Genomic DNA, 22509 nt, shown 5'->3' with positions numbered 1-22509 from the left:
TAGTAGATGGTGTCTAATGCAATATATGGACTATTAATGTTTTATTAAGTAATTGCATTATGTTTACTATTTTGCAGATATAAAATAAAGATTGTTCTCATTTCAGAAACGAGATGTCCTGTCATCATCAATCTTTGCTCATACGAAAATTGACCCAGCTGCTCTTGTAAAGACACTGAATTATACTAATGACAGCAATTCACCTTCCATTCCTACTGGTAAAAAAATGTATTTAATTTTTATTAATAAATATATTAAAAAAGCAATACATATTTAAAATGAATTAAAATCTGGGACTCCCAGAGCTAATCAGGTATGAAAACAAATGGGTGTAGTTTAAATATTTCGACATTGTTGTGTGAAGTGTAGTTGAGAGATGCATTTGATTGTGTCATTCCTAATGTCAGAAAACTGCTACAAAGTTGGTGGTTTGTCAATAAATTATACGAGGTGAGACACAAAAATAACCGGATTGTTAAAAAAAAAAAAAAAAATTATTGATGAATTACAGCATTCTAAACATTGTCACCGCTCCATATGTATCTTCCATTGATTAGAACAGTGCTGAAAGTTTTCTTGGTTGAGGCTCATCACCAGGCTTGCCGTTTCTGTCTTCACTTCATCCATTGAATAAAAATGTGTTCCCTTCAGATCACTTTTGATTTTCAGGAACAAGTAAAAATCGCAGGGAGCTAAATTGGGCAAATAGGGGGAATGATCGAGAACAGGAATATTTTTGTCAGTCAAAAACTGCTTTACGGAAAAAGCATTCTGTGCGGGAGTGTTGTCTTGTCTTGACTTGCTGTTCGATTTTTTTCACCTGACATTGTCGCGGCAACTTGTGTAGCAATTGTTGTGCAAATACTGACTGGACTATTCACAGAATATACCTAGCTGGTTGGCAGTTTGAGAGGGCGTGTAGGAGGGGATATAGTTCTATGATTCACAACCGGCCGACCTCCAGACGGTTTACCAGGAAAGCCCCAAGCCCAGTCTGGTTATTTTTGTGTCTCACATCATAGGTACAATTAAAATGTAAATTCTTTTAAGATTTAAAGTTGAAATGGAATACTGAAGAGTCACCATTTGTGTGAACCATTTTCTTGTGCTGTTCTTGGTTACTGATCATTAATGATGATAATTTTCAATTGAAGACTAAATATTAATAAAAAATATATAAATAGTTACATGTTTGATATAATACAATACAATACATTACAATTTTTTTGTATAGCCCAAAATCACACAAGAAGTGCTGCAATGGGCTTTAACAAGCCCTGCCTTTTGACAGCCCCCCAGCCTTGACTCTTCTAAGAAGACAAGGAAAAACTCCCAGAAAACCATTCTGGGGAAATAATGGAAGTAACCTTGAGAAAGGCAGTTCAAAGAGAGACCCCTTTCCAGGTAGGTTGGGGCGTGCAGTGAGTATATAAAAAAAAATACAATACACAGAACAAAGTGTCACGCTTGGGTCACAGATTTCCACAGAAACACAGGAGGTTGTAGAGACAGGAACTTTATTCAAACACTGCAAACAGACATGTCTCTTTTTCAAAAGTTAAATGTCTTGACAGGACGGAGATGACAGTTCCGTCTCACAATTAAAAGAATTCAAACATATCTTCCTTTTCAAAGGAGAGTGCATCAGGAGCAGGGAAAGAGAGAGAAAGCAAACAATCAAAAATTAACAGGTGCTGTTCGGACTTTTAAATATGCGCAGTACCACACAGATCGCGCGATAGATCAGCCGCAAGCAAGCCCAGCAAGCAAGGGAGCAATGTGAAGGTAGTCTTTCAGCGTTTTTTAACCTGTAGGGGTGCGATCAGCCCACCAGCTCACAAAAGTAATCCACAATACAATATAATAGTGCACTAGAAAAATTACAAGTACAGAGCAGAATTCAACAGTAGATGATATTACATAATACGATTTGGATTTGTTCAGAGTCCTGGAGACCTTGGCCATCAAGCTGCCTCCCCCAATTGGCCATTCCACAGTTGAGTCAATGCTGGGCCAGCCCATCTGATGAAAGGAACCCTCTACCCAATGATTCCAGTGATCCTCCATCAGAGATGACTTTACTTTAGGCAGGCAAAACAACTTGGCAGTAGGGCAGTGGCACCAAGTGCCACATTTGAGTACCAAGAAGAGAAACAGAATAGGTGAGGGTAAGGATATTACTTAATCATTTTATCATTACATTATACCATCCATCCATCCATCCATTTTCCAACCCGCTGAATCCAAACACAGGGTCATGGGGGTCTGCTGGAGCCAATCCCAGCCAACACAGGGCTCAAGGCAGGAACCAATCCCGGGCAGGGTGCCAACCCACCGCAGGACACACACAAACACACCCACACACCAAGCACACACTAGGGCCAATTTAGAAGCGCCAATCCACCTAACCTGCATGTCTTTGGACTGTGGGAGGAAACTGGAGCGCCCGGAAGAAACCCACGCAGACACGGGGAGAACATGCAAACTCCACGCAGGGAGGACCTGGGAATCGAACCCAGGTCCTCAGGTCTCCCAACTGCGAGGCAGCAGCGCTACCCACTGCGCCACCGTGCTGCCTACATTATACCCAACTCACCTAAAACCAAAAAATGCTTACCTTATTCTTCAAATAAATGCTATTTATAATTTGGAATAAAGTAAACTTCTATGTATTTATATATTTTACTAGCACCCTTTACAAGGTTGGTTACTGTCTTATTCTCAAAATTAACAGAATAACTGGCAGCTCGCTCCAACCCTGAAATGGATTAAGTGAGCTAGAATGTACTTATAGACAGAGTAGCCGAAGTATTCTGTGTTGCCCAGATATATTTTATAAAATGCTGAGGTAAGAAAGCAAATATTTATGTTTTTAAATGCTGACCCTTTTATCATTGATGGCTGAAATGCTAGTGTCCTATCCATCATCTATACTACCTCTCTGATATCCAGTCCTTCAGCTCTCATGAGACGAGAATTTATTTTTCTTGTGCATGATTGGATTCCATAGTTGCAGCAATTCCCTGCTGGTTTGGAACCATGAATGCTTCTTCTTTGTGTTTCCTGATTTACTGTAGTTTCACAAATAGAAGTTTAATCCCACATTAATAAACTGGATATCTTGTTGAATAACTGAGTCATTAAGAAGCTGGGCAAAAGTACTGTTTTTTTTTTTTTGTTCCCTTTTTGAACCATGTATGATTAAACTTTTTGAAACGCCATAAACTGTACATGTTAAGTTGTTCTAACTGTAATATGATTGCAAAATTTAATGAACATCCACTTAGCTGTTTTGGAGTAACACATGGTATTTGTGGGGTTGGTCCTTCCATTACAACTCCCAAATGAAATTCCCAAACTCTGTGAAGCCTATATTTTACATTCAATGAAAAATAATATACAGTGCATCCGGAAAGTATTCACAGAGCATCACTTTTTTCACATTTTGTTATGTTACAGCCTTATTCCAAAACGGATTAAATTCATTTTTTTTTCCTCAGAATTCTACACACAACACCCCATAATGACAACGTGAAATAAGTTTACTTGAGGTTTTTGCAAATTTATTAAAAATAAAAAATTAAGAAAGCACGCGTACATAAGTATTCACAGCCTTTGCCATGAAGCTCAAAATTGAGCTCAGGTGCATCCTGTTTCCCCTGATCATCCTTGAGATGTTTCTGCAGCTTAATTGGAGTCCACCTGTGGTAAATTCAGTTGATTAGACATGATTTGGAAAGGAACATACCTGTCTATATAAGGTCCCACAGTTGGCAGTTCATGTCAGAGCACAAACCAAGCATGAAGTCAAACAACTGTCTGTAGACCTCCGAGACAGGATTGTCTTGAGGCACAAATCTGGGGAAGGTTACAGAAAAATTTCTGCGGCTTTGAAGGTCCCAATGAGCACAGTGGCCTCCATCATCCGTAAGTGGAAGAAGTTCGAAACCACCAGGACTCTTCCTAGAGCTGGCCGGCCATCTAAACTGAGCGATCGGGGGAGAAGGGCCTTAGTCAGGGAGGTGACCAAGAACCCGATGGTCACTCTGTCAGAGCTCCAGAGGTCCTCTGTGGAGAGAGGAGAACCTTCCAGAAGGACAACCATCTCTGCAGCAATCCACCAATCGGGCCTGTATGGTAGAATGGCCAGACGGAAGCCACTCCTTAGTAAAAGGCACATGGCTGCCCTCCTGGAGTTTGCCAAAAGGCACATGAAGGACTCTCAGACCATGAGAAAGAAAATTCTCTGGTCTGATGAGACAAAGATTGAACTCTTTGGTATCAATGCCAGGCGTCGCGTTTGGAGGAAACCAGGCACCGCTCATCACCAGGCCAATACCATCCCTACAGTGAAGCATGGTAGCGGCAGCATCATGCTGTGGGGATGTTTTTCAGCGACAGGAACTGGGAGACTAGTCAGGATAAAGGAAAAGATGACTGCAGCAATGTACAGAGACATCCTGGATGAAAACCTGCTCCAGAACACTCTTGACTTCAGACTGGGGCGATGGTTCATCTTTCAGTAGGACAACGACCCTAAGCACACAGCCAAGATATCAAAGGAGTGGCTTCAGGACAACTCTGTGAATGTTGTTGAGTGGCCCAGCCAGAGCCCAGACTTGAATCCGATTGAACATCTCTGGAGAGATCTTAAAATGGCTGTGCACCAACGCTTCCCATCCAACCTGATGGAACTTGAGAGGTGCTGCAAAGAGGAATGGGCGAAACTGGCCAAGGATAGGTGTGCCAAGCTTGTAGCATCATATTCAAAAAGACCTGAGGCTGTAATTGCTGCCAAAGGTGCATCGACAAAGTATTGAGCAAAGGCTGTGAATACTTCTGTACATGTGATTTCTCAGTTTTTTTATTTTTAATACATTTGCAAAAACCTCAAGTAAACTTTTTTCACGTTGTCATTATGGGGTGTTGTGTGTAGAATTCTGAGGAAAAAAATGAATTTAATCTATTTTGGAATAAGGCTATAACATAACAAAATGTGGAAAAAGTTATGCACTGGGAATACTTTCCGGATGCACTGTAAATACAAAATTTAATGATATTTGTGTTAGCCTCCCAACGCAACACATGCACCCCCAGTCCAAGTTTCCATTGAATTACTAATATGGAATGCAGCCCTTGCTGTATATTGGGCAAAACCTAAACAATATGCTAAATTCATTACAGTTAGCTGAACCATTTTGGCATGATGAAACGGTTTTGGTGTGGTGCCCATACCCCCTCCTTTGTTTCTTGATGGATCTTCTGACATGCCTCAGAGTCTAGATTTTAAGTTGTATCAACAGTAATATGCATGCAAAATTTAATGAACTTTTCTTTTTAAAGTGATGATTTTTTTTTTTGCCCTACTCCAACATCATTTACAACCACTTTTCCTGATGACATTTAAAATGCCATACAGCATATATTTTAAGTTTAGCTTGATTATACATGTAACATTTCATTAGGAGGAACTCGGAGATTCTGAAATAATTTACATATTTTGGGTTTTCCCTATTAAAAACTTCTTACCCAATGAAGATTCTGAAATGTCATAAAGCCTATATTTTAAATTGGGCCAGTAATAACTTACAAAAAATTTTTTGTGAAAAATTGGTTCATAAAAATTTTTATGAAAAATTGGTTCAGCTGTTTTTGCATGATTGGCAAACAAACATACAAGATACAATCTGCGGATTGAAATGAATAAATAACATCAAATGAAGCTGAAAAGGTCAAAAGAGTGACAGAGGATATTATAATTCTATTTATATAGATTAACATATATGTTTATGTGAGACAAATAGTAATTGCATTAGTCACAGATAGTGGCTTGTCTTTAAACAATATAACCTCAGAATCAGAATAACCCAGTGCTAAGCATTGTTTGCTTTTAAGTAATGAATTAAACTGTCAAGTAATAAAATGCTACTCATGCTGAATGTAACAAAACTACTGCCATTAATGTATATTAGGAACACAACATCAGGAGCAAATTAGGAAGGCATATGTACTTTTAATGGTGCCTGTGTATGTTTGTATGTACAGTTAGGTCCATAAATATTTGGACAGAGACAATTTTTTTCTAATTTTGGTTCTGTACATTACCACAATGAATTTTAAATGAAACAACTCAGATGCAGTTGAAGTGCAGACTTTCAGCTTTAATTCAGTGGGGTGAACAAAACGATTGCATAAAAATGTGAGGCAACTAAAGCATTTTTTTTAACACAATCCCTTCATTTCAGGGGCACAAAAGTAATTGGACAAATTAAATAACTGGAAATAAAATGTTCATTTCTAATACTTGGTTGAAAACCCTTTGCTGGCAATGACAGCCTGAAGTCTTGAACTCACGGACATTACCAGATTCTGGGTTTCCTCCTTTTTAATGCTCTGCCAGACCTTTACTGCAGTGGCTTTCAATTGCTGTTTGTCTGTGGGCCTTTCTGTCTGAAGTTTAGTCTTCAACAAGTGAAATGCATGCTCAATTGGGTTAAGATCAGGTGACTGACTTGGTCGTTCAAGAATTTTCCACTTCTTTGCTTTAATAAACTCCTGGGTTGCTTTGGTTGTATGTTTTGGGTCATTGTCCATCTGGGCAGCGTTTCATGATACAATCAGTTTGACTGCATTTAGCTGGATTTGAGCAGTTTGTCTCTGAACACCTCAGAATTCATTCGGCTGCTTCTGTTCTGTGTCACATCATCAATAAACACTAGTGTCCCAGTGCCGCTGGCAGCCATGCACGCCCAAGCCATCACTCTGCCTCCACTGTGTTTTAGAGATGATGTGGTATGCTTTGGATAATGAGCTGTTCCACGCCTTCTGGTAGAGGTTGATCTTGGTTTCATCTGTCCAAAGAATGTTTTTCCAGAACTGTGCTGGCTTTTTTAGATGTTCTTTAGCAAAGTCCAATCTAGCCTTTCTATTCTTGAGGCTTATGAGTGGCTTGCACCTTGCAGTGCACCCTCTGTATTTACTTTCATGCAGTCTTCTCTACCTACCCCCTGGAGAGTGTTGTTCATGTGGTTAGCTGTTGTGAAGGGGTTTCTCTTCACCGTGGAAATGATTCTGCGATCATCCACCACTGTTGTCTTCTGTGGACGTCCAGGTCTTTTTGTGTTGCTGAGTTCACCAGTGCTTGCTTTCTTTCTCAGGATGTACCAAACTGTAGATTTTGCCACTTGTAATATTGAAGCAATTCCTCGGATGGGTTTTTTCTGTTTTCGCAGCTTAAGGATGGCTTCTTTCACCAGCAGGGAGAGCTCCTTTGACCGCATGTTGTCTGTTCACAGCAAAATCTTCGACATGTAAGCACCACACCTCAAATCAACTCCAGGCCTTTTATCTGCTTAATTGATAATGACATGACGACGGACTTGCCCACACCTGCCCATGAAATAGCCTTTGAGTTAATTGTCCAATTACTTTTGAGCCCCTGAAATGAAGGGATTGTGTTTATATATATATATATATATATATATATATATATATATAAAAAATAAAGCTTTAGTTGCCTCACATTTTTATGCAATCGTTTTGTTCACCCCACTGAATTAAAGTTGAAAGTCTGCACTTCAACTGCATCTGAGTTGTTTCATTTAAAATTCATTGTGGTAATGTACAGAACCAAAATTAGAAAAAAGTTGTCTCTGTTCAAATATTTATGGACCTAACTGTGTGTAATCTAGAGCATTAGTGAACTTTTGAAGTTTTCTTTTTTCTTTTTCTTACAAGTGCCTTACTTTTAATGAATCTAAGTTGGGTACGTTGTCCATGACACACAGAATTACGCTGAAAAGTTGCTGCAGGAGGGAGAATAATGCACACAAACTATAGTCTTTGTGATTGGCTGAAAATGAGTGGAATGGTGTATCCCCGTTGAAAAGGGTATGTCTAAATGTGGTCACAATGCTCTTCTCCTGATTACCGTATGTAACAAAATTTAGAGAGACAAGAATAGCACCCACATAGCTTTAAAGGACACAGTACAGTGTCTTTTAAAATGTATCATGTTTTTTTTTGCCCACTGTCCACCAGAGAATGTCTTTTGAAACATACAGACTTTACTGTTGCTCTAGGAGATTTCCATTTCAGACAAAAAAGAGGGAACTTGAAGGCTGGATTTACATTTCGGCAAAAGGTTAACTACAGCTTGTCCAGGTGAAACTGAATTCATCTTCTACAAATGATAACAATTCAGAGTTTGTAAACTGTCATTTGGAGTACAAGTGCCTTATCTCTTGGTGAATATGAATCACTGGCCATTGAAATACAATTAAGTTTGTTCATTTTTACATTTTTAAAACCTACAGAAATACAGTTTATATACAGTGCATCCGGAAAGTATTCAGAGCGCATCACTTTTTCCACATTTTGTTATGTTACAGCCTTATTCCAAAATGGATTAAATTCATTTTTTTCCTCAGAATTCTACACACAACACCCCATAATGACAATGTGAAAAAAGTTTACTTGAGGTTTTTGCAAATTTATTAAAAATAAAAAAACTGAGAAAGCACATGTACATAAGTATTCACAGCCTTTGCCGTGAAGCTCGAAATTGAGCTCAGGTGCATCCTGTTTCCCCTGATCATCCTTGAGATGTTTCTGCAGCTTAATTGGAGTCCACCTGTGGTAAATTCAGTTGATTGGACATGATTTGGAAAGGCACACACCTGTCTATATAAGGTCCCACAGTTGACAGTTCATGTCAGAGCACAAACCAAGCATGAAGTCAAAGGAATTGTCTGTAGACCTCCGAGACAGGATTGTCTCGAGGCACAAATCTGGGGAAGGTTACAGAAAAATTTCTGCTGCTCTGAAGGTCCCAATGAGCACAGTGGCCTCCATCATCCGTAAGTGGAAGAAGTTTGAAACCACCAGGACTCTTCCTAGAGCTGGCTGGCCATCTAAACTGAGCGATCAGGGGAGAAGGGCCTTAGTCAGGGAGGTGACCAAGAACCTGATGGTCACTCTGTCAGAGCTCCAGAGGTCCTCTGTGGAGAGAGGAGAACCTTCCAGAAGGACAACCATCTCTGCAGCAATCCACCAATCTGGCCTGTATGGTAGAGTAGCCAGATGAAAGCCACTCCTTAGTAAAAGGCACATGGCAGCCCGCCTGGAGTTTGCCAAAAGGCACCTGAAGGACTCTCAGACCATGAGAAAGAAAATTCTCTGGTCTGATGAGACAAAGATTGAACTCTTTGGTGTGAATGCCAGGCGTCACGTTTGGAGGAAACCAGGCACCGCTCATCACCAGGCTAATACCATCCCTACAGTGAAGCATGGTGGTGGCAGCATCATGCTGTGGGGATGTTTTTTCAGCGGCAGGAACTGGGAGACTAGTCAGGATAAAGGGAAAGATGACTGCAGCAATGTACAGAGACATCCTGGATGAAAACCTGCTCCAGAGTGCTCTTGACCTCAGACTGGGGCGATGGTTCATCTTTCAGCAGGACAACGACACTAAGCACACAGCCAAGATATCAAAGGAGTGGCTTCAGGACAACTCTGTGAATGTCCTTGAGTGGCCCAGCCAGAGCCCAGACTTGAATCTGATTGAACATCTCTGTAGAGATCTTAAAATGACTGTGCACCGACGCTTCTCATCCAACCTGATGGAGCTTGAGAGGTGCTGCAAAGAGGAATGGGCGAAACTGGCCAAGGATAGGTGTGCCAAGCTTGTGGCATCATATTCAAAAAGACTTGAGGCTGTAATTGCTGCCAAAGGTGCATCAACAAAGTATTGAGCAAAGGCTGTGAATACTTATGTACATGTGATTTCTCAGTTTTTTTATTTTTAATAAATTTGCAAAAACCTCAAACTTTTTTTCACGTTGTCATTATGGGGTGTTGTGTGTAGAATTCTGAGGAAAAAAATGAATTTAATCCATTTTGGAATAAGGCTGTAACATAACAAAATGTGGAAAAAGTGATGCGCTGTGAATACTTTCCAGATACACTGTAAAACAAAAAGTGAATGTGACATAATGTGTTTCGGCTTCTAGGTAGAAGTGACTAAAAGGGATTAACAACCAATTATAAGCAACTCCACTGGGGGTCAACTTATCTAGTAAGTTCTTGATTGCAGGTATCCCCTCTGTTTTGTCTGTCATAGAATTGCAAACTCTTATTGTTTGCAACTTCATTTTGTATACACCTAGCAGCCAAAGTGTGTCTCCATTTGAAGTATCTAAGCAATCCTTTAAACAACATTTGCCTAAAGTGACATATACATAATATGCATCAAAAACTGACATTGCTGATAGACACAGTCATCACATCGATGAGTGTAAAACAAAATAGCATAATACCTGTATTCTCAAACAAGCTTAGTCCATTTTTGTATTGGAAAGAAGCAGAACTTATCTTGGCAGCACAGGAGGAAGGCATTAAATAGCCATGGACGGGGTGCCAGTCCATTGTAATACTCAATCACTTGCTGTTGACAATATAAGAATAGTTTTGTGAAACAGTACTAAAGGACAGGAGATGTGAATGAACAGTGAATCACAAAGTAGCAATCCCTGGTGAAATTGTTAGGTTTTTCACTTTTTTGACAGCAGAACTGTGCACATTGGACAAGTATCATAGACAATATAAGTGGCATGGAGACACTGGCTGTCAACATAAGAACAAGCACTTATATTACTATATACTCTTAAGTAATGTTTGTAGTTAGTTGTATGTTAAAGCGAGAAAACTAGATTTTGAAATTTCTGCAAAAGCATTTTGTGTTTGGTTTTTTTTTTTTTGCCATAGTTATTTTCTTTTTATAGCAAGTTTGGTATCGCTGTACGTGTCCATGATTATACTGTACTTACCATGATCACCTTGTAGAATTACAGGATAACTAGGTGTTATAACCTTGTGCTTACTGTGTAATACAGTGTGACACTATAATTAAACACTCAATTGTAATTGTTTTTCCACAGTTTTGAATTGTGTATTTAGGATACCCCTTGGCTCCTTTTTCAGGAAGTATACTAAGCATAAACTACTAATAGATGACCAGTGACAGATCCACTGGAGAGATTATATCTTTGACTGGCCTAGGAGCATCTGGGTAGTCCTCTGGATGAGCAACAAGTTGTTGCTAAGAACTGGGTGGCTTTGTCAATTTAGCTTGGTGTGTTGCCACTATGACAATTACTAGGAACAGCAAAGTGAAAATGATGATGAAAATGAAAGTCTGCCATAGCTGATGCATTGTCAGTCCCTAATAGAAATTATGCTATGTCTTAATTTTACAAGTTATAAACTTGTTTTGAAATCTTGTTTTGAACTATTCCTTAAAAATAGAGAACATTAAAAAAAAAAAAAGTATTACAAAATGGTCTAATTAGGGAGCATTTTGGCTTCTCTCTAAATTTTAAATTCTACTAATTAAAAAATTAAGTTATAGAAAAACTTTCAGTTGAGATTTCTAGCTTTAAATTTTCATTTTTCTACATGAATAATATCTACGTAGTATTTGAAGTATGATACTGTATATCAGGCATGCGCAACCTTTCCGCTATTGACGGCCGCACTACAGACTTTTTACTTTAATAACGGCTGCACTACAGACTTTTTACTTTAATAACGGCCGCCAGTAAGTCCAAGTAAACTTAATAATGTTTTATGATTTATGTAAAAATTTACAGATTACACATTAAAACAGAGTATGATATATCTGACAATATTCAATTTACTGGTCTACATATGTAAAAAAATGTCTACGAAACGTCATATAGGACAAAAAACCTTTACAGCAATTGTTTCAGGAAGTTTGGAAAACATCGCCATTAATGGCTTCCTTGCTCTTGCATGTTTGCAGACAGACTTGCAAAGTCAGGGGACTCGCTGGAGACCATTAGCCGTATTCCAGACTCTAGATTGCTGTCTACCAATCGGGTTCGGTACTTGTTTTTCAGATATTTCATTCTGGAAAACGCTGCTTCGCACATATGATGACCGTTTGCTAATGGCGATAGGCAGTGTATGGACTTAGCCACAAGGCCGTACAGGCGTACACTCCCATTTCCTTCTCAGTTCCATATTGGCTAGCCGCTAGTCACGTGACTTCACATGTACTCCTGGGTGTCAGCCCATTTCAACCGAACTTAATATTCAAGTAAGCAAATCGGCTTTCGGCGTCACCATACCGACCCGGCCGACAAAGATTCCGCGGCGTTGAGACCCCTTACTCGCTGGAGTCCAGAGACCCTACACCTGCACGGCCGCCATTACGTACACTTTAATATACACGTCCACGGCCGCCAAAGTCCTTGCCCACGGCCGCATGCGGCCGTACGGCCGCAGGTTGCGCACAGCTGCTGTATATAATTTGTGAAAAGTACTTAAATATACTTTTGAGTTTGTGTGTCTTTGCATGGGTGCCACACGACTTCAGGGGACTATGTTTGAATTTTGTCTGTATTATTATCTCTATGCATTAACATTTTTCCAATTTTCTCCCACATTCCTCATACATGCATACTAAATAAAGTGCAGCTGTAACGGGGCCAAATAGCCAAATACAAGTTGGTTATGTGCTCAAATGTGCCCTGAAAACTGACTGGCACAGTTGCACCTTGCTCTAAAGTCTGCCAAGATGGGCTCCCATGACCCAAAAGTTTACATTTAGCATGCTCCTACAAATTAACTTTTGTATCCATCCATCCATCCATCCATTGTCTCCCGCTTATCCGAGGTCGGGTCGCGGGGGCAGCAGCTTGAGCAGAGATGCCCAGACTTCCCTCTCCCCGGCCACTTCTTCTAGCTCTTCCGGGAGAATCCCAAGGCGTTCCCAGGTCAGTCGAGAGACATAGTCCCTCCAGCGTGTCCTGGGTCTTCCCCGGGGCCTCCTCCCGGTTGGACGTGCCCGGAACACCTCACCAGGGAGGCGTCCAGGAGGCATCCTGATCAGATGCCCGAGCCACCTCATCTGACTCCTCTCGATGCGGAGGAGCAGCGGCTCTACTCTGAGCCCCTCCCGGATGACTGAGCTTCTCACCCTATCTTTAAGGGAAAGCCCAGACACCCTGCGGAGGAAACTCATTTCAGCCGCTTGTATTCGCGATCTCGTTCTTTCGGTCACTACCCATAGTTCATGACCATAGGTGAGGGTAGGAACATAGATTGACTGGTAAATTGAGAGCTTCGCCTTGCGGCTCAGCTCCTTTTTCACCACGACAGACCGATGCAGCGCCCGCATTACTGCGGATGCCGCACCGATCCGCCTGTCGATCTCACGCTCCATTCTTCCCTCACTCGTGAACAAGATCCCGAGATACTTGAACTCCTCCACTTGAAGCAGGATCTCGCTACCAACCCTGAGAGGGCACTCCACCCTTTTCCGGCTGAGGACCATGGTCTCGGATTTGGAGGTGCTGATTCTCATTCCAGCCGCTTCACACTCGGCTGCGAACCGATCCAGAGAGAGCTGAAGATCACGGCCTGATGAAGCAAACAGGACAACATCATCTGCAAAAAGCAGTGACCCAATCCTGAGCCCACCAAACCGGACCCCCTCAACGCCCTGGCTGCGCCTAGAAATTCTGTCCATAAAAGTTATGAACAGAATCGGTGACAAAGGGCAGCCCTGGCAGAGTCCAACTCTCACTGGAAACGGGTTCGACTTACTGCCGGCAATGCGGACCAAGCTCTGGCACCGATCGTACAGGGACCGAACAGCCCTTATCAGGGGGGCCGGTACCCCATACTCTCGGAGTACCCCCCACAGGATTCCCCGAGGGACACGGTCGAATGCCTTTTCCAAGTCCACAAAACACATGTAGACTGGTTGGGCAAACTCCCATGCACCCTCCAGGACCCTGCTAAGGGTATAGAGCTGGTCCACTGTTCCGCGACCAGGACGAAAACCACACTGTTCCTCCTGAATCCGAGGCTCGACTATCCGATGGACCCTCCTCTCCAGGACCCCTGAATAAACTTTTCCAGGGAGGCTGAGGAGTGTGATCCCTCTGTAGTTGGAACACACCCTCCGGTCCCCCTTCTTAAAGAGGGGGACCACCACCCCAGTCTGCCAATCCAGAGGCACTGTCCCTGATGTCCATGCGATGTTGCAGAGGCGTGTCAACCAAGACAGTCCTACAACATCCAGAGCCTTGAGGAACTCCGGGCGTATCTCATCCACCCCCGGGGCCCTGCCACCAAGGAGTTTTTTGACCACCTCGGTGACCTCAGTCCCAGAGATGGGGGAGCCCACCTCTGAGTCCCCAGGCTCTGCTTCCTCATTGGAAGGCATGTTAATGGGATTGAGGAGGTCTTCGAAGTACTCCCCCCACCGACCCACAACGTCCCGAGTCGAGGTCAGCAGCGCACCATCCCCACCATATACAGTGTTGACACTGCACTGCTTCCCCTTCCTGAGACGCCGGATGGTGGACCAGAATCTCCTCGAAGCCGTCCGAAAGTCGTTCTCCATGGCCTCCCCAAACTCCTCCCACGCCCGAGTTTTTGCCTCAGCAACCACCAAAGCCGCATTCCGCTTGGCCTGCCGGTACCTATCAGCTGCCTCCAGGGTCCCACAGGACAAAAGGGTCCTGTAGGACTCCTTCTTCAGCTTGACGGCATCCTTCACCACCGGTGTCCACCAACGGGTTCGGGGATTGCCGCCACGACAGGCACCGACCACCTTACGGCCACAGCTCCGGTCAGCCGCCTCAACAATAGAGGCACGGAACATGGCCCATTCGGACTCGATGTCCCCCACCTCCCTCGGGACATGGTCGAAGTTCTGCCGGAGGTGGGAGTTGAAGCTACTTCTGACAGGGGGCTCTGCCAGACGTTCCCAGCAGACCCTCACAACACGTTTGGGCCTACCACGCCTGACCGGCATCCTCCCCCACCATCGAAGCCAACTCACCACCAGGTGGTGATCAGTTGACAGCTCCGCCCCTCTCTTCACCCGAGTGTCCAAGACATGTGGCCGCAAGTCAGACGATACGACCACAAAGTCGATCATCGAACTCAGGCCTAGGGTGTCCTGGTGCCAAGTGCACATATGAACACCCCTATGCTTGAACATGGTGTTCGTTATGGACAATCCGTGACGAGCACAGAAGTCCAATAACAAAACACCGCTCGGGTTTAGATCGGGGGGGCCATTCCTCCCAATCACGCCCTTCCAGGTCTCACTGTCATTGCCCACGTGAGCATTGAAGTCTCCCAGCAGAATGAGGGAGTCCCCAGAAGGTATTCCCTCTAGCACCCCCTCCAGGGACTCCAAAAAGGGTGGGTACTCAAACAACAGTTAGGACCCGTCCCCCCACCCGAAGGCGAAGGGAGGCTACCCTCTCGTCCACCGGGGTAAACCCCAATGTACAGGCTCCAAGTCGGGGGGCAATAAGTATACCCACACCCGCTCTGCGCCTCTCACCGGGGGCAACTCCAGAGTGGTACAGAGTCCAGCCCCTCTCAAGGAGATTGGTTCCAGAGTCCAAGCTGTGCGTCGAGGTGAGTCCGACTATATCTAGCCGGAACCTCTCAACTTCGCACACTAGCTCAGGCTCCTTCCCCTTCAGAGAGGTGACATTCCACGTCCCAAGAGCCAGCTTCTGTAGCCGAGGATCGGACCGCCAAGGTCCCCGCCTTCGGCCACCACCCAGCTCACACTGCACCCGACCTCCTTGGCCCCTCCCATAGGTGGTGAGCCCATGGGAAGGGGGACCCACGTTGCCTCTTCGGGCTGTGCCCGGCCGAGCCCCATGGGTGCAGGCCCGGCCACCAGGCGCTCGCCATCGAGCCCCACCTCCAGGCCTGGCTCCAGAGTGGGGCCCCGGTGACCCGCGTCCGGGCAAGGGAAAACGGTGTCCAAAGTTTTCATTCATCATAGAAGGTTTGAACCGCTCTTTGTCTCATCCCTCACCTAGGACCAGTTTGCCTTGGGTGGCCCTACCAGGGGCATAAAGCCCCGGACAACAGAGCTCCTGGATCATTGGGACACGCAAACCCCTCCACCACGATAAGGTGGCGGTTAAAGGAGGGGTAACTTTTGTATGGATGATTTTATTTTCACATAAATGAAAAGAAGTGAAACTTCAAAACTAGCAATCATCTGCCCATAAATTTTACAAGGAGTAAAACAAATTATGACAATCTGCCATTCTACCTTGCTGGCCACAATAATATACACACCAGCGATTTCCCACACCCAGCCAGTTCTTCTAATAAAGTGTTTGTTACTTGGAGCTGGAGCCTGGTCTAGAAGCATTGGGCATATGGTAGGAACAAACACTGGACAAAGGTACAGTCCTTAACGAGTTAAATGTTTAAAATGTAATTACCTATTTGTCAGTGGATGATTATTAAAATTTAACTGTTCCTATTTAAATGTAAACATTAGAAATTAAAATAGACTCTTTGGAAGCACTTCATTATTTTTTTAAATCAAAGATATTGTTTTAAATGTTCACACAAAGTTAAATCTTCAAATATAGATTGAGCAAGAATATGTATTCAGATATTATGACACACAGTTACGGACAACTACAAATTTTTCTTAAATATGGGTGTTATATATATTTTGGCCACTAGGGATCAGTCCTGCACTTTAAATTACTTTTAACTTTCATTCATGGTAGTGGTTTGCCTGACATACTTATTTGTTTAAAGAAGTAAACTCAGCTAGGGTTCTTTTTAGAAAATGTATTTTATAAAATAGAAGTATGCAGGTATGAAAATTATATTGAAAGTATTTGTGGCATTTTGATCTGTTTTTCATATGAATTCTTTCCTTCTTCTCTTATTATTGGTAAATACTGTAAATGTGTCTTGTAATTATTGCCCCATTCAAGCAGTATTCCATCAGTCTTTTTTTGTTTAATTTTGAATTACTCTGAGCTTAAGCCTATCCTGGCAGCATTAGGCACAGAGCAACAATCAATCATGAGTTGGACATTTGCCCATCACATTCTATACCTGAACTTGGGCCAGTTTAAAGTCCACCATTAAACTACTGTAATCTAAGGAAAACCTCATATAAATACAGTTAAAACATGCCAATTCCACTCAGACAGTGACCAGTCTTGGATTTTCGATTTTAGTTTAGAGGAATCCTAGAACTTTGGAGCTGTGAGCATTTGTGTGACTTAAATGTATTTTTGAAACCACATAACTGCCCAGCATGTAATGGCTTTAGCAGAAGTCTACAGTTCTAATATATTTATTCTTAAACCTTGATTTAAAGAATAAGCTTGATGTTTTTTCTTCACAATTATATGTTAATGTGCCATGTGAAATTGTCTTAAATTTAAAAATTTAAGCTAATCAGTACCCTGGACCCAACATAAAAAAGCAAACTTAATGTGTATATCCACTTTGAAGTAACAAAAAAGTTTTCAATTTAAGAAAAAGTGTCCTCCTTGTTTCTGAGTCATACTTATGACAACAAAAGGAAACTGTAAATAATACCATTTTATCATAGATTCTTGGTACTGTTTTCTTGCAGCAAGGGTACATTTCATGCTTGCTTGTCTGCTTACAGCAGCAGACAGAAAACTCCGACCCCGTTGCCTCACCAAGCTGCATTCTGCTGTTCTGTTTCTTCCTCGGTTTTGTTCTATCATAGCTTGTAATAACAGGTAAATGCATGCTTAAATAATATTATTTTTTCCTAATGGTGCTTATTTTTAATCCGTTACATTCTATGTTATTTTACATAGCGTACAGAGATTCTTGCTAAGTGTAGTAGAATAATGAAAAGAACACATGAGCTTCATTGTACTTTACGCAAAGAAGAATAAATCTGAGCTGAATACACTGCATTGTATTGTTAGGTAGCCTTAGATTTTAGAAAAGGAAAAGACACCTTCACTTTCTGTCGCATAGTGTGTTCGCGCATGATTGAGAAAAAAAACAAAACAACTCTAAAACATGATAAAGGCAGAGTGTACGATAAAGTAATAAAAGTACTGAGGACAATGTTTTTGAGTGAGTAAAGTCACTCCTCCTTCTTTTGGCTGCTCCAATTAGGGGTCGTCACAGCGGATTATCTTTTTCCATATCTGCTTGTCCTCTGCATTTTGCTCTGTTACACCCATCACCTGCATGTCCTCTCTCACCACATCCATAAACTTTCTCTTAGGCCTTCCTCTTTTCCTCTTGCCTGGCAGCTCTATCCTTAGCATCCTTTTCCCAATATACCCAGCATCTCTCCTCTGCACATGTCCAAATCAGCGTAATCTCACCTCTCTGATTTTGTCTCTAAACCATCCAACCTGACCTGAACCACTAATGTACTCATTCCTAACCCTTTCCATCCTCATCATACCCAAAGCAAATCTTGGCATCTTTAACTCTACCATGTCCAGCTCTGTTTCCTGTTTCTTTGGTCAGTGCCACCATCTCCAACCCATATAACAGTGCTGGTCTCACTACCATCCTGTAGACCTTCCCTTTCACTGTTGCTGATACCCATCTGTCACAAATTACACCTGACACTCTTCTCCACTCATTCCACCCTGTCTGCACTTTTTTTCATCTCTCTTCCACAATCCCCGTTACTCTGTACTGTTGATCCCAAGTATTTAAACTCCTCCACCTTCGCCAGCTCTGCTCCATGCACCCTCACCATTCCACTGACCTCCCTCTCATTTACACATATGTATTCTGTCTTATTCCTACTGACCTTCATTCTACTCCTCTCTAAAGCATATCTCTACCTCTTCATGTGGACAACAATACAGTGAAACTAATATCAATCGGTCCATAAATACATGGGGAAAACATGCAAACTCCCTGCAGGTTAGAGCACTGTAGGGCAGGATTGATAGCTGTGTGCTAGCACTCCCCATTTGCTAAAACATCTGCATTAAACTTGTTAAACTTCATCCTGATTAAGCTTAGGTAAATTGACATTACTAAAGTGGCCTGTGGGTGTGTTTTCCCTGCTATGGACTGGCACTCTGTCCATGGATTATTCCCATCTTGCCTCCAATGCTTGCTGGGATATACTACAACTGTGTCACATCCCTGCTGTGGATAAGCAGGTTAATAAGATGGCAGGAGAAAGGGATGAATGGTTGGATAGATGGAAAGATACATGCTTATAATGTCTGTTTGGTTCTTGTCACCTGATTCAGTGTTACAAGCATTCTTGATATTCTCTCTCGCCCAAGCAAATGCGTGCATTGATACTGGTGGCAGCAGGCAATATTTTTGTCTAGTCAAGTTGGGGAGCATGCACTGGTACAGTGTGTTGCTGAACCCACTACATGACAAAACAACTCGGGATCCCGGTTTGCAACCCCCCAGGCAGACACGAGGTCCAGTCCCACCCTTCTGAAACGACCCTCTATCTGCCGCAGCCAAGTGTTACATGGGTGACCCCTTGGCCTGGTTCAGCCACTCAGGTCCCAAACAATGAGGATCTTACAAGCTGGATCTCCCTTGGGGAAACGCACCACATGGCCGTAGTGCCGTAACTGACGCTCCCTCACAATGCAGGTAATGTGCCTCATTTGGGACTCCATGAGCAACCGCTCATTCGACACAAAGTCAAACCAACGATACCCAAGGATTTTCCGGAGAGACACAGTACAAAAGGAGTCCAGTCTTCATCTCAGGTCACTGGATATCGTCCATGTCTTGCAACCATATAGCAAGACAGGAAGCACCAGGACTCTAAAGACTTGGACCTTCGTCCTTTTGCATAGATATCAGGAGCACCACACACCCCTTTCCAGTGACCTCATGATCCCCCATGATCTCCCACTGACTTCATAGGAAGAGTCACCAGAGACATGAATGTCACTGACAAGGGAAGTAAACCTCTCAACAAGGTCGACACTCTCTCCGCAAACAGACACACTGCTGATGGCTGTGCCCAAGAGGTCATTAAAGGCCTGGATCTTGGTTTTTATCCAGGACACTCACAAGCCCAGACACTCAGACACCTCGCTCAGTCTCTCGAGCTCCCCGATCAGAGCCTCCATTGACTCCACGAAGATCACAGCATCGTCAGCAAAGTCAAGATCCGTGAATCTTTCTTCACCAACAGATGCCCCACAGCCGCTGGTCCCCACGACCTTGCCCAACACCCAGTCCATACAAGCATTGAACAGGGTAGGAGCAAGAACACACCCCTGACGAACCTCAGAATCAACTGGGAAAAACGCAGAGGTTCTGTCTCCACTCTGCACAGCACTCACAGTACCAGTGTACAGGCCGGCCATGATATCCAGCAACCTCGAGGGGATCCCACGAACCATCAGGATATCCAACAGGGTAGCTCGATCAACTGAGTCGAATGCTTTGCGAAAATCAACAAAGGCTGCAAAGAAACTCTGCTGATATTCGCGTTTGCACTCCATGAGAACCCTTAGTGCCAGGATGCGGTTGATGGTAGACTTCTTAGGCATGAAACCAGACTGTTCTGGTCACTGGTAGGTGAGCAAGTGATCACAGATCCTATTGAGGAGAACCCTATCAAGGACCTTACCCGGCACCGAGAGCAGTGTTATCCTCACGTAGTTGCTGCAATCCAGGCGATCACCTTTTCCTTCCTAGTTAGGGACGACAAGTCTCGTTTTCCAGTCAGTTGGGATGATTCCAGTCTCCCAAATGGAAGCAAAGATTGCTTGCAATACCAGGAGGACAGCCTTATCACCAGCCTGGAGAAGGTCACACCGGATACCACCGATCCCTGCAGCCTCCCCCCCACCACCCTTCAGCTGGTTCACCACCTGTGCAATCTCAGTGAGATTGCGTGGTTCACAGCTAATTGGAGGATCAGCCTCAAGAACTGAAAACTCAGAGATATCCAATGTCCTAGCTGGAGGATCAGCTTTGAACAACTGCTCAAAGTAGTCAGCCCAGCGGGTCACAACTGCAGTGTCATCCGTATTTTTTTAAAATATTTTTTTACACATTTTTGTGAAATAATTAAATAAGCATCCATATAGTGAAACAAGTATGATATTTTTTTTCTCAGCTATTATCGTTTATTATTGTTGTTTAGTTGTCTACAAAACAAAGACAGCAATTCACATCTGGGCTTTAACAGCACTCAGCGATAACTTTCTGAGGTAAATCCATGCCCAAGCCTTGAATGGCATCATGGAGGAAGACAGATGGTGAAGTGCAGCCAGTCTCCTTGTAAAATGGCTGAATCTCATAACAAAGGTTGTTTTTTATCATTCTTAAAAGAACATAGATATGCTTTTTTGCGATATATGTGTCTAATGATGCATGTCAATACTTGATGACATCTTTGGCTTGAAATATTGACACATTTTGCAAATTTTGTGTGTCACAGGTTTTTTTTTTTTTTTTTTTTTTTTTTTTTTTTAAAATATGCTACACTTTAGAATGTAATTTTATGCGGTAAATTAATATATACAATGATTTTGAAGAATTAATTTGACTTGAAAAATAACAAATGTATCCTTTAAATGCAGTGGTGAACAGGACATTTCTGTATCAGCTAATAGTTCTTTCTATAGTTGTAGCGAGTAATATAGCTAAATTCATGTTCTTTAAGATTTTCATTGTCTTTAAAATTTTAAGAAGACTTGCATCTTAAAATAACTATATATTCTGGAATACAAGTACTGTAAAACCTTGATTATCCGTCAGGGGTTGGGACTGAGGCCACGACGGATAACAGAACAGCTACTTTAAAAATTATATACAGTAGATTAGTTTAGAGAATAGTCATATTTATTTAAAAAAAAAACTATTAACAAAATATAGTATTAACTAAATTAATTGATTTTATATAATATTGTAATGACTGGCATAATAAGCAAATACAACTCGGAGGTACTGGAGTTTTGTATGTTTTACTTGGAGTCTTTGTTCCGTAACAAATGGTGCCCTATCTTATACTCCGTTATCTGGGTTACAGAGCACATCTCCAAAACAATAAAATAAAGCTTTCCCTACCAATAATTATCTCCTGCCACTCGCGTTGTGTCTTTTTCTATACTGCTAACACTCCTGCTTATTGTCCCCTAACTCCCTACTCAAAACTTCCTTGCGCCGCACATTCCTTTTTCTCCTAACTTCTCCTCTCACACATTCCCTAAGCATGTCCACCTCTCACAGATCAGAACGAATCACACTTTATATTGTTCGCTGTTGTTCTTCCTACTCCATAAATTAAAGCAATACTTGAAGCGCTTTTGCTTTTTCGTAAACGTTTAATAATTTCAATTTTTTGTGACATTTCCAGCCTTACATGCATATGTTTATCATCCATAACAATGTATAGTAGTTTTAATTATAACAAAAGAGAAAAGCTACGAAATACTTTTAAAGCTGAAGTTATGTATGTGGTGATGGTGAAAATCACTATGTGCTAGGACAAGGGAGAATTGTTCAATGTGCATAGCTCACAGCGTATCGTGCGGCAGTAGTAATAGGTAGACACTGGCGCGTGCAATTTTTTTTTTTTTTTTGCTGGCGGTTAATCGAGTGGTGGATAATCAAGGTTTTACTGTATCAATAATTTTTCAAAACAAATTGTCAAAGCTAAGTCCTTTATGGTGTTGTATGTAT

General features: G+C 42.4%; 1 protein-coding gene across 1 annotated transcript in view; it reads left to right on the top strand.

Annotated features, from left to right (window-relative positions):
* The window catches only part of slx9 (SLX9 ribosome biogenesis factor), a 159230-nt gene that overhangs the window by 5193 nt on the left and 131528 nt on the right, over window positions 1-22509 (top strand). The window contains exon 2 of the mRNA XM_028807314.2: window positions 107-218. Coding sequence (XP_028663147.1) covers window positions 107-218 — 112 coding nt within the window. The remainder of the gene's footprint in view (window positions 1-106; window positions 219-22509) is intronic.

This window comes from Erpetoichthys calabaricus, chromosome 8 (genome assembly GCF_900747795.2).
Source record: "Erpetoichthys calabaricus chromosome 8, fErpCal1.3, whole genome shotgun sequence".
NCBI lineage: Eukaryota > Metazoa > Chordata > Cladistia > Polypteriformes > Polypteridae > Erpetoichthys > Erpetoichthys calabaricus.
This window is presented reverse-complemented; position numbering and strand designations above follow the sequence as displayed.